Source organism: Passer montanus, unplaced genomic scaffold, assembly GCF_014805655.1.
Source record: "Passer montanus isolate IOZ18808 unplaced genomic scaffold, ASM1480565v1 scaffold142, whole genome shotgun sequence".
Classification (NCBI taxonomy): Eukaryota; Metazoa; Chordata; class Aves; order Passeriformes; family Passeridae; genus Passer; species Passer montanus.
The window spans coordinates 600073-615558 of record NW_024361164.1 but is presented as its reverse complement, the minus strand read 5'-3'; the positions used below and the strand labels follow the sequence as shown (position 1 = coordinate 615558).

The 15486-nt window shown below is 67.1% G+C and overlaps 2 protein-coding genes across 2 annotated transcripts in view; one reads left to right on the top strand and one right to left on the bottom strand.

Annotated features, from left to right (window-relative positions):
• The first annotated feature begins 41 nt into the window (after positions 1–41).
• On the top strand, positions 42–5437 carry G6PC3 (glucose-6-phosphatase catalytic subunit 3). Its single transcript, XM_039700563.1, has 7 exons — positions 42–182; positions 949–1175; positions 1941–2047; positions 2207–2297; positions 2635–2753; positions 2831–2972; positions 3414–5437. The coding sequence occupies exons 1-7, from the start codon at positions 165–167 to the stop codon at positions 3754–3756; spliced, it is 1047 nt and encodes a 348-aa protein (XP_039556497.1). The 5' UTR covers positions 42–164; the 3' UTR covers positions 3757–5437.
• Positions 5438–5915: 478 nt separating this feature from the next.
• The window catches only part of HDAC5 (histone deacetylase 5), a 12945-nt gene continuing 3374 nt past the window's right edge, over positions 5916–15486 (bottom strand). Inside the window, exons 4-26 of the mRNA XM_039700606.1 lie at positions 15046–15288; positions 14853–14967; positions 14627–14754; positions 14416–14547; positions 13588–13694; positions 13266–13391; positions 12729–12960; positions 11910–12112; positions 11593–11874; positions 11245–11395; positions 10198–10331; positions 9995–10115; positions 9514–9563; positions 9335–9442; positions 8788–8843; positions 8612–8699; positions 8415–8534; positions 8236–8333; positions 7565–7683; positions 7355–7488; positions 6798–6882; positions 6533–6686; positions 5916–6025 (exon numbers count right to left, since the gene is read on the bottom strand). Coding sequence (XP_039556540.1) covers positions 5986–6025; positions 6533–6686; positions 6798–6882; positions 7355–7488; positions 7565–7683; positions 8236–8333; positions 8415–8534; positions 8612–8699; positions 8788–8843; positions 9335–9442; positions 9514–9563; positions 9995–10115; positions 10198–10331; positions 11245–11395; positions 11593–11874; positions 11910–12112; positions 12729–12960; positions 13266–13391; positions 13588–13694; positions 14416–14547; positions 14627–14754; positions 14853–14967; positions 15046–15288 — 3026 coding nt within the window. The 3' untranslated portion in view covers positions 5916–5985. The remainder of the gene's footprint in view (positions 6026–6532; positions 6687–6797; positions 6883–7354; positions 7489–7564; positions 7684–8235; positions 8334–8414; positions 8535–8611; positions 8700–8787; positions 8844–9334; positions 9443–9513; positions 9564–9994; positions 10116–10197; positions 10332–11244; positions 11396–11592; positions 11875–11909; positions 12113–12728; positions 12961–13265; positions 13392–13587; positions 13695–14415; positions 14548–14626; positions 14755–14852; positions 14968–15045; positions 15289–15486) is intronic.

Here is a 15486-nt window from a genome sequence, read left to right as displayed (position 1 = left end):
CGCCGATCTGCTCCGCCCCGCGCCCTGATTGGCCGAGCCCAGCCCGGCCGCGGTTTGTCCCTGCCGCCCCGCCGTAGCGCGCCGCCCCGCGGGCAGTGATGGGAAGTGTAGGCGGAAGAGGGCGCTGAGAGAGCGGCGGGAGGGAGTTTTGAGGGGTCCCCGGGATGGAGCCCCCCCCTCAGGTACCTCCCGCCGGTACCGGGGGGTGGGCAGCGCCACCGGGAGCCTCAGAGGCTGCCGGTGGCCATGGGCAGGCCGCGGGTCTGGTGTAGGGAGGCCCCAGGGAGGCCTGGGGCCTGAGAGCACAGGGAGGCCCAGAGGGACCCCAGGGAGGCCCAGGAGCCGCCTTGGGGAGACCCCCGGGAAACGCCAAGGAACGGCGAGGGTGGCTCGGGGAGAGCCCAGGCCTCGTGCAGAAGGGCCACAGGAGACCCAGGGGGTTTCCAAGGGGCAGCCCCGGGGAGGTGGAGGCTCTTTGGAGCATCCCAGGTGCTCCAGCACATCCCACAGAACCGCCGGGATCCCGGGATCCTCATCCCCGCAGCCACAGGTGTGCTCTGCCCTCGGGCACAAACCTGGCAGCCATCTGTGGGCAAACTCCGACTGGTGAATGGCTGCCTGAACCGGTGCCCAGAGGATCCAGCCACCTCCCAGCGTGTCCCCAGGGGATTTCACAGGATCCAGCCACCTCCCCTGCTGTCCCCAAGGGATTCCAAGGGATCCAGCCACCTCCCCTGCTGTCCCCAGGGGATTTCACAGGATCCAGCCACCTCCCAGCCTGTCCCCAGGGGATCCAGCCACCTCCCCTGCTGTCCCCAGGGGATTTCACAGGATCCAGCCACCTCCCCTGCTGTCCCCAGGGGATTTCACAGGATCCAGCCACCTCCCCTGCTGTCCCCAGGGGACCCCAGGGGTCTGTTCTGGGCTGACCTCCCTGCTGTGCCCCAGCCCAGTGCCATGGATGCCCTGCACGAGGCCGGGATCCGCGCCGCCGTGGCCCTGCAGGCCGGCCCGCCCTGGCTGGAGCAGTTCTGGCTCTTCCTGAGCTCCCAGCTGGATCCCAACTCCATCTACACCGTGTGCTTCCCGCTGGCCCGCGGCCTGGACGAGCACGTGTCCCTCATGGTCCTCTGGATCGCCCTGGCGGCCGAGTGGCTCAACGTGGTGCTCAAGTGGTGAGGGGGGCACGAGGAGGGGGGCTCTGGGACACTCCTGCTCCCTGCCCGTGCCATGCTGGGCTGGCACTGCCCGCCCCTGGCGTTCTGCAGGGTCACCCGAGCTGCCCCAGCTTCTGCCAGGAATTCCTGGCACAGAAAAGCCCGGGAGGCATCAGGGCTGGCAGGGGATCCTGATCCTCTGTGGCTTCATCCTTGGAAATCCTGGGATGGGCTGCAGGGACCCTGCTTTCCTGGAAATCCCGGGATGGGCTGCAGGGATCCTGATCCTCTGTGGCTTCATCCTTGGGAGTCCTGGGATGGGCTGCAGGGATCCTGCTCTCCTGGAAATCCCGGGATGGGCTGCAGGGATCCTGACCCTCTGTGGCTTCATACCTGGAGATGGGATTATTCTGGGATGGGCTGCAGGATCGTGCCCCCCTGGCTCTCAGGATGGGCTGCAGGGATCCTGCTCCGCTGGATCCCAGGGATGGGCTGCAGGATCCTGTGCCGCTCTCGGGCTCTCAGGATGGGCTGCAGGATCCTGTGCCGCTCTCGGGCTCTCAGGATGGGCTGCAGGGATCCTGCTCTGCTGGATCATACACCTGACCCTCTGTGGCTTCATACCTGGAGATGGGATTATTCTGGGATGGGCTGCAGGATCGTGCCCCCCTGGCTCTCAGGATGGGCTGCAGGATCCTGTCCTGGTCTCGGGATGGGCTGCAGGATCCCGTGCCGCTCTCGGGCTCTCTCCCACGCCCCCCGCTGTCGCTGTCGCTGCCGCAGGTTCCTGTTCGGGGAGCGCCCGTACTGGTGGATGCACGAGTCGGGGCTGTCGGAGCGGGAGCAGCTCCCGCTGCGCCAGTTCCCCATCACCTGCGAGACCGGACCAGGTGAGCCCCGGCTCGGGCAGCCCCGGGGAGGAGCCCCAGGAGCCCCACCCGTGTGGGAACGCTGGGCCGGAGGTGGGAAAACCATTCCCGAGCAGCGGGGAGGGGTTGGGCTGGACATGGCCAGTGGGGACACGGACATCCCTGTGCTTCATCCCCCAGGGAGCCCCTCGGGCCACTGCATGATCCTGGGGGCGGCCCTGTGGCCGATCGTCACCGCCCTGAGCAAGGCAGCGTCCAGGTACAGCCGCAGGTGAGTCTGGGACGGGCGGGGAGCTCCCTGAGCCTCTGCGGGAACGGCGGGTGGGAGGTGGGGCCGCTCCTGTGGGGCAGAACCCGCCGGGAGCAGGCAGGAGAAGTCCCGGGATGGAGACTTGGGAGCTCCCAGAGCTCCCGTGGGAACAGGGGGTGGGAGCGAGCCCCCCACTCAGTGTGCAGCACCCATGGAGGGTGATTAGCATCCCTTCCCTCCCAGCAGGGCGGCTCCAGGGGGACACATCTCTCCTCTGGCAGCTCGGGAGAGACGCCCTGAATGCCCCCCAGGGTTTTTTGTTGCCCCCTCAGCTGTGCTTTCCTCCGTTCCCTTCCAGCCGGCTGCTGAGGCTGATCCCGTTCCTGCTCTACGTCCTCCTGCTGGTGGCCATGGGGCTCTCCCGGGTCTTCGTCCTGGCCCACTTCCCCCATCAGGTGATCTCCGGCTCCCTGGCAGGTGAGGGGGGCACCGCAGCCCCTTCCCCTTCCCTGCAGCCCCCTCCCAGTGCCAGCCTCACCTGTCCCCGCCGCCAGGGATGGCCCTGGGCTGGGGGCTGCAGCGCCGGCCCCCCAACTTCCTCAGGGTCCGCTTCTTCCTGCTGACGGCGCTGGGGCTGCTCCTGAGCGCGCTGGCGCTGCACGGGCTGGGCACGGCCGCGGGGCTGGACCTGGACTGGTGAGAGCCCGGGGACAGGGGGACAGGGGGATAGAGGGACAGGGGGACAGAGGGACGGGGGGCAGGGGGACAGAGGGACAGGGGGAGAGGGGGGCGGACAGAGGGACAGGGGGACAGAGGGGGCAGCGGGAGAGGGGGACAGAGGGACAGGGGGAAAGGGGGGGCAGGGGTCCCACGGGGACAGAGGTGTCACAAGGAGGACAGGGGTGTCACAAGGACCAGCCTCGGGGGTGTCAGGGGGTACTCCAGGGGTGTGCCCACTGGGGAGGGGTATCCCCGGGGAGCAGCCCCCCAGGCTGGAGGGAGGCACCCCCAGGAACCTGCCGGAATGTTTTTGGGACTGACCACCGGGCCAGCCCCGGGGATCCGTCTGGGGAGGGGTCTACCCCCAGCGCCGTTTCTGGGGGGGCACACCCCGACCCCCGCGCTGTCCCCCCGCAGGTCCCTCCGCCGGGCCAGCGCCCGGTGCTCGGAGCCCGCCTGGCTGCGGCCGGAGACGCGGCCCTGGGCCTCGCTGTGCCGGGTGAGCGGCAGCGCCCTGGGGCTGGCGCTGGCCGCCCGGCACCCGCCGAGCCGCCGGGAGCTGCAGGGGCTGGAGCCGCCGCTGGGCAGCGCCACGCTGGGGCTGCTGGCCCTGGACGTGCTGCACAAGCTGCCCAAGAGCGACGGCACCGCCCTGTGGTACCTGAACGTGGGGGCCCGCTACGCGCTGGGGCCCGTGCTGGTGGGCTCCCTGCTGCCCCAGCTCATCCTCAGCGTCCGGCGGCTGCGGGCAAACCCCTAGACCCCCGCCCAGAATGGTGGGGATCTGCTGCTGGTTCATCTCCACCTGTCCAGAGACCCCCAAATTGAGTAGGGGGTGTCTGCTCTGTTGCCAGTTCATTCTCACACTCCTTTTGCCACAGGGACCCCCAAACTGAGTAAGGGGTCTCCACTCCTGTCCTGGTTCATCCTCATCCTCCCTTTGCCCAGGACCCCCAAATTGAGTGGGGGTCCTGCTGTGTTCCCAGTTCACTCTCACTCCTTCTCCCCAGGACCCCCAAATTGAGGGGGGGGGTCCCTGCTCTGTTCCCAGTTCACTCACACTCCTTCCCCCCAGGACCCTCAAATTGAGTGGGGGTCCCTGCTCTGTTCCCAGTTCACTCACACTCCTTCCCCCCAGGGACCCCCAAACTGAGGGGGGGTCCCTGCTCTGTCCCTCTCCCCCCCAGACCCAGCAGCTGTCCCGGTTCTCGCCCACCCTCAGCTGCCCCAGGGACCCCCCCTCACCCCGGGTAGGGGGTCCCTGTCCCCCGGGGCAGAGCCGGGGGTGCCCCGTGCCCGGCTGGGGACACAGCCCGGGGACACTGAGCTGCCACCGCTGTCCCCAGCTGTCCCGCAGCAGGGGTGGGCCCCCCCCGGCCCGCCGGGACCCCCCCTCACCCCGGTGCGTGCGGGGCTGCCCCGTTTGGAACCAAATAAAGCTCCAGAACCGAGCCGGGCCCCGAGTGCTGGGGGGGACAGCGGGGACAGAGCCCCCCGAGCGCGGGGGCGACAAAGGGGACCCGCCCCGCTCCCTCCCTGCGCCTCTTGCGGTGCCTGGGGAAACTGAGGCACGGCGGGGAGAAAGGGCAGGAAAAGGGACACGGGGACAGGAAAAGGGACACGGGGACACCCCCAAAGGCAGCGGGCCCGGCGGGTATTGCCAGAAACAGTTTATTTATACAAGGACGAACATCGGTGACATCTTTACAAAATACCGAACCGAGACCCAGAGCGAGCGTGAGCGGGGACGGACGGGACCGGGGGACACGGGGACACACGGGGCGGGGGGACACCAGCCCAAAGCAAGCCGGGCACGCTGCCGGGGGGGCGGAGACCCTCCTCTCCCCTCCCCAAATCCAGAGGCCTCTCCTGGGATGGGGATCCCCCACCACTCCCGGGGTGTCCCCAGCGTTGGGGACACGCACGGTCCTCCCCCCCAGGAGAGGTGACAAGGACAACCTCAGCCCTCTGTCCTAATTTGGGACCACCCCAAATTCCCCCCCCCCACCCCCGGAATAATTTAACCCGCGAGGTGCTTTCCCGGTTCCCCCCCCCTCCTCCCCCCCCATTAAAAAAATACTATTAAATAATCCATCTGTAATAAAATTATATCCCTTTTTTGGGGGGGGTTGGGTGGTTTTCTCTCTTTTAAAGCTAAAATCGCTCTGAGGCCCCTCCGGCTGGTGACAAAACAGGAAAATAAAGTGGTTTTTCCTCTATTTTTTTTTTCTTTTCTCTCTTTTTTTTCCCCTTTCCTAGAAGGATAAATTTGATCCCAACAAAGGCGCCGGGGTGACAAAGTGACAGGGGGGTGGGGGACAGGGCTCGTCCCTTTGTCTCACGTCCCCGTCCAAAACGGGGAGGCCGAAGGGAAAAAAAAAACCCAAGAAAATTAAGAAAAACCCAAAATGAAGGGAAATTAAGGCATTAAAAAAAAAAAATACTCAAAGGCACGAATATTTCCCATCGCCTCCCCCGGGGGGGGACGGAGCCGGAGCCAGGGAGGGAACGAGGCAGGGGAGACACAAAAATAGGGGGAAAATAAGGAAAAAACCCCCCCAAAAAAATCACGAGGAGCCCCAGGGGGGTCCGGGCAGCGCCGGGGGGACCCGACAGACACGGGGGACACAGGGGGACAAGGGGGGACAAGGGGGGACACGGGGGTGCTGGTGGAACTGCTGCTGCACAAGAGACACGACCGCAAACACCGCGGGGAGCCGGGGGCACAGGATGGGCGGGGGGATTTTTTTGTGGTTTTTCTCCTCTTTTTAATAGAAAAAGAAAATATTTTCCTCTTTTTTTTTTTCTTGTTTTCCTTTCGATTTCTGCCTTTTTTTTTTTTTTGCCTTTTTTTTTTTTTTGTTTTTTTTTTTTTTAGTGTTTTTTTTTTGTGTATGTGTGTTTTGGATTTTTTTTTTCCTTTTACTGTGATTTTTTTTTGTGTGTTTTTCATCTTTTCCAGGTGTTCCTTGGTGATGATCTGGGCGGGTCAGAGCGTGGGCTCGGCCTCCATCGGCTCCTCTGCTGGCCTGGCCAGGGCAGGACAAGTGTCTGTCACCCCCACGTGTCCCTCCCAGTGTCACACCCTGCTCCATTCACCACCCCTACGTGTCCCCGTGTGTCACACCCTCTGTGTCCCCGTGTGTCACACCCTCCCCTTGTGCCCCTGGTGTCACACCTGGCTCCATTCACCCCACCATGTCCCCCAATGTCACACCCTCTGTGTCCCCCAGTGTCACACCCCCTGTGCCCCCCCCGGCTCCATTCAGCTCCCACCGTGTCCCCCAATGTCACACCCTCTGTGTCCCCCAGTGTCACACCCCCCAGCCCTGTCCCCTGGTGTCACACCTGGCTCTGTTCACCCCACACTGTGTCACCCTTGTCCCCCCATGTCCCCCGGTGTCACACACCCGCCATGTGTCACACACCCCCCGTGTCCCCGTGTCCCACCTGGCTCCATTCAGCTCCCACCGTGTCCCCCACTGTCACACCCCCGTGTCCCCCAGTGTCACACCCCCCGTGTCCCCGTGTCCCACCTGGGCTGTGGCTCGGCGGCGCCGCGCTCGGCGCCCACGGACAGCAGGGCCATGGCTGTCACCGTCTCGGCCTCCTCGGTGTCCCCGCGCTGCGCCTCCAGCAGGGAGCGGCCCACGGCGGCGGCGAAGCGCCGCACCGAGCCCCAGTGCCGGCCTGCGGGGACAGCAGGGGCTGGCACGGAGCGGCCGCGTCCCCCCGCGTCCCGCCCGGGTCCCCCCGTGTCCCCGGGGACCCCTCGGGGACCTCCCGCGCCCCCGTCCTCACTCTGGATCTCGATGACCTTCTCCAGCGTGGCCACCGCGTTCACGTTGGGCTTCTGCTGCAGCAGGGCCGGGTCCAGGGGCTCCAGCTGGGGGGGACAGCCTGTCAGCCCCCCCAGACTGCCACCAGCCCCCCAGACTGTCACCAGCCCCTCAGACTGCCACCAGGCCACACAAACTGTCACCAGCCCCCCAGAGTGCCACCAGCCCCCCAAACTGTCACCAGCCCCCCAGAGTGCCACCAGGCCACACAAACTGTCACCAGGCCACACAAACTGTCACCAGGCCTCCCAGACTGCCACCAGCACCCCCAGAGTGCCATCAGCACCCACAGAGTGCCACCAGCCCCCCTAGAGTGCCACCAGCCCCCCCAGACTGCCACCAGGCCCCCCACACTGCCACCAGCACCCACAGAGTGCCACCAGCCCCCCCAAAGCCACAGCAGGGACGCGACCGGAGCCCCTCACCAACCAACGAGGGGAAACTGAGGCACGGCACGGGGCGCGCGCCCCAGCACGCCCCTGGAGAAGGGCTGGGGGGCTCGGGGCGTCCCCCCCGTACCTCGAGGCCGAGCAGGGCGGTGACACAGGCCTCGGAGGCGTCGCAGATGGCCGTCAGGTCGTGTCCCCCCTCCAGCGCCAGCACCACCCGGCCCCCCGCCAGCATCATCAGCTGCTTCGTCAGGTGCCCGAAACCTGGGGGGGCACCGGGCACGGGGTGAGGGGCGGCCGGGCCGGGGTCCCCCCCGGGATGGCCCCGGACCCCACTCACACTTGGCGGTGACGGAGTAGCCACCGAGCGGGGACAGGTGGCCCTCGACGGCGTCGAAGCCGGCGGAGACCAGCACCAGGTCCGGGGAGAACTCCTTGGCGATGGGCATCACCACCGTCCTGGGGGCAGCGGCTGCTCGGGACCCCCCCAGGGCTGGGGGGGCTCCCAGGAGGGCAGGGACACCCCCCCAGAGGACAGGCACAACCCCCAAGGTGTGAAGGACCCCTCCAAAATGTGCAAGGATCCACCCAAGGTGTGCAGGGACCCCCCAAAGTGTGCAGGACACACCCAAGGTGTGCAAGGATTCCCCCCAAAGGTGTGAAGGACACCCTCAAAGTGTGCAGGGACCCCCTCCCCCAAGGTGTGAAGGACACACCCAAGGTGTTCAAGGACCCCCAAAAAGTGTGCAGGGACCCCCCAACGTGTAAAGGACCCCCCCAAAGGTGTGCAGGGACCCACCCAAAGGTGTGCAGGGACCCTCCCAGCATCCAGAGGACCCCCTGATGCAGCCCCCCCACCACTGCACTGAGACCCTTCCCCCAGGACACAGGGACCCCTCCCATAGGACAGAGCCCCCCCAGGGGCTCAGGAACCCCCCCAGGACAGTGGAACTCCCCGAGGCAGAGCCCCCCTCCTGCCCCGGAGCCCCCCCCGAGGCGCAGCCCCCCCACCTGAAGGCTGTCAGGTACTCCACGTCCCCGATCGGGGGGTCCACGCCGCCGGTCCAGGCGATGTTGATGTTGTAGCCCACGCCCAGCCCGCTGCCCACCTGGGCACAGCCACAGGTGACCCCCCCGTGCCACAGGGGGGGGCACGGAGGGACCCCCACCCCCCAAATTCCCGCCGGTACCTCCTCGGGGGCCCCGCTGCCCGGGAAGAAGTTGCCGTCGTCGTAGCGGTGCAGGGAGATGTAGAGCACGTGGGGGTCGCTGTAGAAGGCCTGCTGGGTCCCGTTGCCGTGGTGGATGTCCTGGGGGGGGCACCCGGCTGTCAGGGACCCCCCCACACCGGCCCCAAAGCCTGTGGGGTCCCCCCGACCCCCCTTACCCAGTCCACGATGAGGATCCTGCCCACGCTGAGCCGCTGCTGCAGCAGCTTGGCTGAGATGGCCACGGAGTTGAAGAAGCAAAAGCCCCTGGGGACAAGGGACATCAGTGGAGGGGGTGGCCCTGGGAGCAGGGGGTGGCCCTGGGCAGGGGTCCCAGCCCCGTCCCTGTACTCACATGGCCGTGGACTCCTCGGCGTGGTGGCCTGGGGGGCGGATGACAGCGAAGCCATTCTGGGGGACAGAGAGGGACACGGGTGGGACACAGAGGGATGTGTGTGTGACACAGACACGTGTGGCACTGGGGCACAACTGGGACAGAGGGACACGCACGGGACAGGGAGGGACATGGGTGGGACACAGAGGGATGTGTGTGACACAGACACGTGTGGCATTGGGGCACAGCTGGGACAGGGAAGGACATGGGTGGGACACAGAGGGATGTGTGTGACACAGACACGTGTGGCATTGGGGCACAGCTGGGACAGGGGGGACACACACAGGACAGAGAGGGACACGGGTGAGATACCGAGGGATGTGTGTGTGACACAAACACTCGTGGCATTGGGGCACAGCTGGGACAGGGAGGGACACGGGTGGGACACAGAGGGATGTGTGTGACACAGAGACACGCGTGGCACTGGGGCACAACTGGGACAGAGGCACACTCACGGGACAGGGAGGGCCACCTGCAGGGAGGCAGAGTGACAGCGACACGGGCTCACCTTGACCTCCCCTGCGGCCACCTTGAAGGCCAGCTCGAGCAGGCAGCCCACGGCCGTGCGCACCGCGCTGGACGAGTGCAGCTCGTTCCACACCGTGTCACTGTCCACCTGCGGGGACAGCGGGGCTCAGCGGGGCACGGCCAGCCCGGGGACACCCCCAGCCCTGCCCCCAGACTCACCCCGATGCCCCCGCACGGCAGCACCGCGTACGTCTTCGGAGTGATGGGACCTGCGGGGTCAAGGGGTGATGGGGACAAGGGGACACGGGGATCCCGTGGGATGAGGGGACCTCTGAGCACCCCAAGGGGTTGGGAATGTCAGGGGACAAGGAGCCCACGGGACAGGCTGTGGGACAGGGGGATCCCATGGGGAAAAGGGCACCCCAAGGGATTGGGAATGCTGGGGACAGGGGGATCCCATGGGAAAAGGGCATCCCAAGGGATTGGGAACACCAGGGGACAGGGGGATTCCACGGGGAAAGGACACCCCAAGGAATTGGGAACACCAGGGGACAAGGAGCCCATGGGATTGGGGGAACCCCAGGCACCCCAAGGGATTGGGAACCTCAGGGAACAGAGGGATCACAAGGAACAGGGCAGCAAGGTGACCCCAGCTCCAGAGAGGGGGGGTCGCAGGCACGGGGGTCCCCCCAGCACCCACCCAGCAGCTTTTTGCTGTCCAGTTTCTGGCGGTTCAGGGGGCTGGTGCCGTAGAGCAGCGCGTGGTGCTCCGAGTGCACCGTCTGGATCTCCTCCAGCGTCGCCTTCCTGCCCCGGATCCGCTGGGAAGGGGCACAGGCTGAGCCCCCCCGGGCTCCCCGCGCCACCCTGGCCCCCCCCAGGACACGGGGAGCCCCCCCTCACCTCGCACTTGCCCAGCAGCCCCGTCTCCTGCAGCCGGGACCAGATGCTCTGGATGCGGCCGGCGTGCTCGGGGTGGATGGTGGTGTTCCCGCACGTGCACTGGTGCTTCAGCATGAACGTGTCGTACACCACACCTGGCACGGCACAGCTGGCACGGCTGGCACCCCGGGACACCCCCGGGGGGGGCCAGGGGGTACGGGGATCCCTGGGCACCCCGAGGTGTGGGGAACCCCGGGAGACAAAGGGGATCCATGGGACTGGGGGACACCAGGCACCCCGAGGTACTGGAACCCCAGGGGACAGAGGGATCTGATGGAGTAGGGGGACCCTGGGACATTCCAAAATATTGGGAACGCCAGGGGACAAAGGGGTCCTATAGAGTAGGGGAACCCCAGAGCACAGAGGGATCCTATGGGGTAGGGGAACCCCGGGACATTCCAAAACATTGGGAACGCCAGGGGACAGAGGGATCCTATGAGGTAGGTGAACCCTGGGACAGTCCAAAACATTGGGAACCCCAGGGGACGGAGGGATCCTACGGCACTGAGGGACCCCAGGACATTCCAAAATATTGGGAACCCCAGGGGACAGAGGGATCCTATGGGGAAGGGGAACCCCGGGACATTCCAAAACATTGGGAACCCCAGGGGACAGAGGGATCCTATGGCACTGAGGGACCCCAGGACATTCCCAAATATTGGGAACCCCAGGGGACAGAGTCGGGGGACCCCTGGGCACCCCACAAGATTGGGAACTCCAAGGGAATCCTACAGAAGAGGAACATCCACAACACCACCATGGACCCCAGGACATTCCAGTATTGGGAATCCCAGGGGACAGAGTCAGGGGACCCCTGGGCACCCCACAAGATTGGGAACTCCAGGGAAGAAGGGAATCCTACAGGAGAGGAACATCCACAACCCCACCACGGAACGGGACCCTCGGTGTGGGGGGACACAGCCATCCCTGGCACCTCCCATGGGACAGGAGCCCCCCATATGACAGAACCCCGGGGCACAGGGACCCCCAGACCCCCCGGAGCCGTACCTGTGGTGAAGAGGTGCTTGGGGGGCCCCTCGGGCTGGGGGGGCTTGACGCTGGCCGGGGACGACTGGGTGCGGGCGAGGGCGGGGTGGGGCAGAGCCAGGACCCCCAGGGGGGGCGCGGGGAAGAGCTGCAGCGGCGCCTCGGGGTACACCTGGGGAGGGGGCGGCGTGAGTCACAGACCCTTCCGAGTCATCGCTGCAGCAGTGTCCCCAAAAACAGGGGGAGGGGACGCAGGACACGGCCGGGGGAGGGGGTGCTCGTGCAGAGGGGTGCACGGGGTGCTGGAGCTGGAGTCTGGGGGGGATGCAGGGAGCTGGGGGGGATTTGGGTGCCCCCCCAAAGTCTCACCTGCTTGTAGGTGACTCCCAGCTCGGTGACGTCGGGGTCCCCAGGGGCCTCGGCCTCGTCCCCGCTGTCACCCGGCTCCTGGCAGCCCTCGGGGTCCTGCGGCTGCTCCGGGGGGTCCCCAGCATCGGGGGACACGAGGGGGGGGCCCCTCTCCCCCGGGGGGGGCGATTGCTGCTCCGTCAGCTCCTCCTCCGTCTCCTCGGGGTGGGTGGGGGGCTGCCGGGCCAGCTCCCCCCCCTTTGTCCAGCCCTTCCCCTGCCTCAGTTTCCCCCGCTCGCACTGCTGTATTTTGGGGAGGGGTCAGCGATGCCCCACACCCCGCTCCCCCTCCCCAGGCCCACCTTGGCCAGCTGGAGCTGCTGCTTGTCCAGGAAGTGCTGCTGGAGGGGGCCGTGGGGGCTCTGCGGCAGCGGCGAGGACTGCGTGCGGCTCAGGGGCCGGTGGTGGCGCGGCAGCTGGCTGCCCCGGGCCGGGCCCCCGCGCTCCGCGGCCACCAGCGGGGACTGCCCGTGCAGGGGCACTGCGGGCACCGCGGCACCCCGTCAGAGCCCCCCGGGCCGGGGGAGCCGCGAAACGCGGGACAGAGCGAGGGGGGAAACGGGGGAGGGAAGGGTGAATGGGGGGGAATGGGGGAATGAGGGTAAATGGGGGGACTGAGGACAAATGGGGGGGAACCGAGGGCAAACTGGGGGGGAGCCGAGGGCAAACTGGGGGGGGAACCGAGGGCAAACTGGGAGGGAACGTGAAGGCAAACTGGGGGGAAATCGAGGGCAAACTGGGGGGGAACCGAGGGAAAACTGCAGGGAAAGTGAAGGCAAAGTGGGAGGAAATCGAGGGCAAACTGGGGGGAAAGTGAAGGCAAACTGGGAGGAACTGAGGGCAAACTGGGGAAAAACAAGGGCAAACTGGGGAAGGACTGGGGGGATACCAAGGGGGGATTGGGGGGACATTTCAGGGACACTGCAGGGGTATCGGGGGACACTGAAGGGGGCATTGGGGGGGCATTGAGGGAGGACTGGGGGGACACCAAGGGAGGACCAGGGGGACACTGAGGAGGGATCATGGGGACACTGAGGAGGGACCAGGGGGACACTGAGGGGACACGGAGGAGGGATCAGGGGGACACTGAGGCTCACCTGCGATGAGCGTGCTCTGCTGCCGCGCCTGCTCCAGCAGCAGCACGTGCTGCAGCAGGGACGGGGACCCGGCCGGGGCGTCCCCGTCCAGGGCCACCCCCAGCAGGCAGCCCGGGATCGAGGACGTGCTCAGGAACTTCCCGGTGAGGGCGGCCCCGGGGCGCAGCGGGGACACCCCCGGGGGCACCCCCGGCCGCTCGCCCTCCGCCTGTGGGGACAGCTTGGGGGACACCTGTGGGGACAGCGGTGACACCGGGGGTCCCAGCTCCCTGTGCCACCCGCTGTGGGGTCCCCACGCTCCTGCTGGAGGGTGCCAGGCCACCATGCCACCCCCCACTGTATGCCCACACACCCCCTGTGGGGTTCCATGTCCCAGTGCCACCCGCCACGGTGTCCCCATGTCCCCAGGGGGGGTCCCTCATGCTCCCTCTGTGGAGTTCCAGGTGCCCGTGCCACCCCTATTGGCGTCCCATGTCCCCACCATGGGGTGCCAAGTCCCAGCGCCACCCAGCCCAGGGTCCCCGTGCCCCCACTCACGGGGAGGTGGGCGCTGGTGACGGTGACAGTGGCCTGCAGCCCCAGGGACAGGTTGGGCAGCGACGGGGACGTGTAGAGGCTGAGCTGGGCCCCGTCCAGGGCCAGGGCGCGGGGCTGGGGCAGGAGCTGCTGTGGCCAAACAGCAAACGTGGCATCAGCACCCGGGGGACACGGCAGGACAGGACAGGACAGCCACCAGCACGTGTGGGGACACACCACCAACACGTAGGGACATGACACCGACACGTGTGGGGACAGGACACCATCGACACAGTCCCAGCCCCCCCACACACGCGTGTCCCTGTCCCTGTCCCCAGCGTACCTCGCTGTGGATGTTGGGGACAGAGGCGGCCAGGCCGTTGTGGGCACCGTGGGAGCTGTTGGGGGAGCTGGGCCCCGACCCGGGGGCACTGCTGCACACCGATGACACTGCAGGACACAGGCGTGTCACACGGGCACGGGGCACTGCCCTGTGGCACACTGACACTGCTCTGTGTCACACGGGCACGGAGCACTGCCCTGTGTCACACTGACACTGCCCTGTGTCACACTGACACTGCTCTGTGTCACACGGGCACGGAGCACTGCCCTGTGTCACACGGGCATGGGGACACTGCCCTGTGTCACACTGACACTGCCCTGTGTCACACGGGCACGGGGACACTGCCCTGTGGCACACTGACACTGCCCTGTGTCACACGGGCACGGGGACACTGCCCTGTGCCACAGGTGTGTCACACAGGCACAGGACAATGCTCCGTGTCACACTGACACTGCAGGACACAGGTGTGTCACACGGGCACGGGGCACTGCCCTGTGGCACACTGACACTGCCCTGTGTCACACGGGCACGGGGCACTGCCCTGTGTCACACTGACACTGCCCTGTGTCACACAGGCACGGGGACACTGCCCTGTGTCACACTGACACTGCTCTGTGCCACACGGACACGGGGACACTGCCCCATGTCACACAGTGTGTCACACCCTTACACCCCCCACGTGCCACATGTGTCACCCCAGCCACGAGAGCCCACGGTGGCTCTGGGGAAGCACCCGGTGAGCGAGCCCCACCCGCGAGCCCGGCCCGTGTCCCCGCGGTGTCCCCAACACGGTGTCCCCACCGCGGTGTCCCCGGTGTCCCCGCGCACCGGTGATCTCCACGTGGCGCTTGCGGAAGGCGCTGAGCACGGAGCCGTCGCGGCGCCGCAGCAGGGGGCTGCTCCTCCTCTCCGCCACCTTCTGCTTCAGCCGCGAGCGCACCTTCAGGTTGGGCTCCGAGGCTGGGGACACGCACGTGTCACCCGGGGTGCCACCGCCGCCCGCCGCGGGCGCGGCGCGCCCCTCCCCACGGGCACCCACCGGTTTTGCGGAGCGGGAAATCGTCCCGGCCGTCGTAGGTGCCGAGGAGGGGGAGCTTGTAGGACGGGGGGGTCCCCGGGCTGCCGGTCTGGGGGGGGGAACTCTGGTCCAACGAGGTGTGGTGAGCCCTGGGGGGCGGGGGACAAGGCGGCAGAGACCCCGCTAGGACACCCGTGTCACCCCCACGGTGCCTCGGGGGGGTCCTGCAGGGCTCGGGGGCACCCACCAACATTTGGGGTGCTGGGGGAGGGAATGGTTGGGGGGGCCGGGGCCCGGCTCCTTCGTCTTGCTGAGCAGGAATTCCTGGAGCTTCAGCTTCACCTCGGTGCTGGCGATGGCGCCTGGGGGCACAGGGGGGGTCAGGGGGGCAGCACAGCCCCACAGCACCCCCAAATCCTGCCGCAGCCCCCCCAGCTCACTGTCACGGCCCCGCTCCTTGGGGCGCAGGCTCTGGAGCTGCTCCAGGCGCTGCTGCTCCAGCTCCTGCCGCTCCCGCTGCCGCTGCTGCTCCAGCTCCTGCTGCCGCCGGGCTGCCAGGGCCTCCTGCTGCTGCTGCGGGGCGGGGGCACCGCGTGGGACCCCGGCCCCAGCCCCAGCAGCAGCGTGCCCCACGGCACTGCCACCCCCGGGGTGCCCCCAAGAGCTCCATCCCCCCCACGCGGCTCCGTCACTGCCAGTGTGCCCCCAATGGCTCCATCATCCCCAATATCCCACCCCACGGGCTCCATCCACCCCAATATCCCATCCCACAGCTCCCTCCACCCCAATACCCCCCCCAATGGTTCCATCACCCCCAGTATCCCACCCCATGCCTCCATCCCCCCTTCAACAGCTCCATCCCCCCCATATTCCTCCCCCAG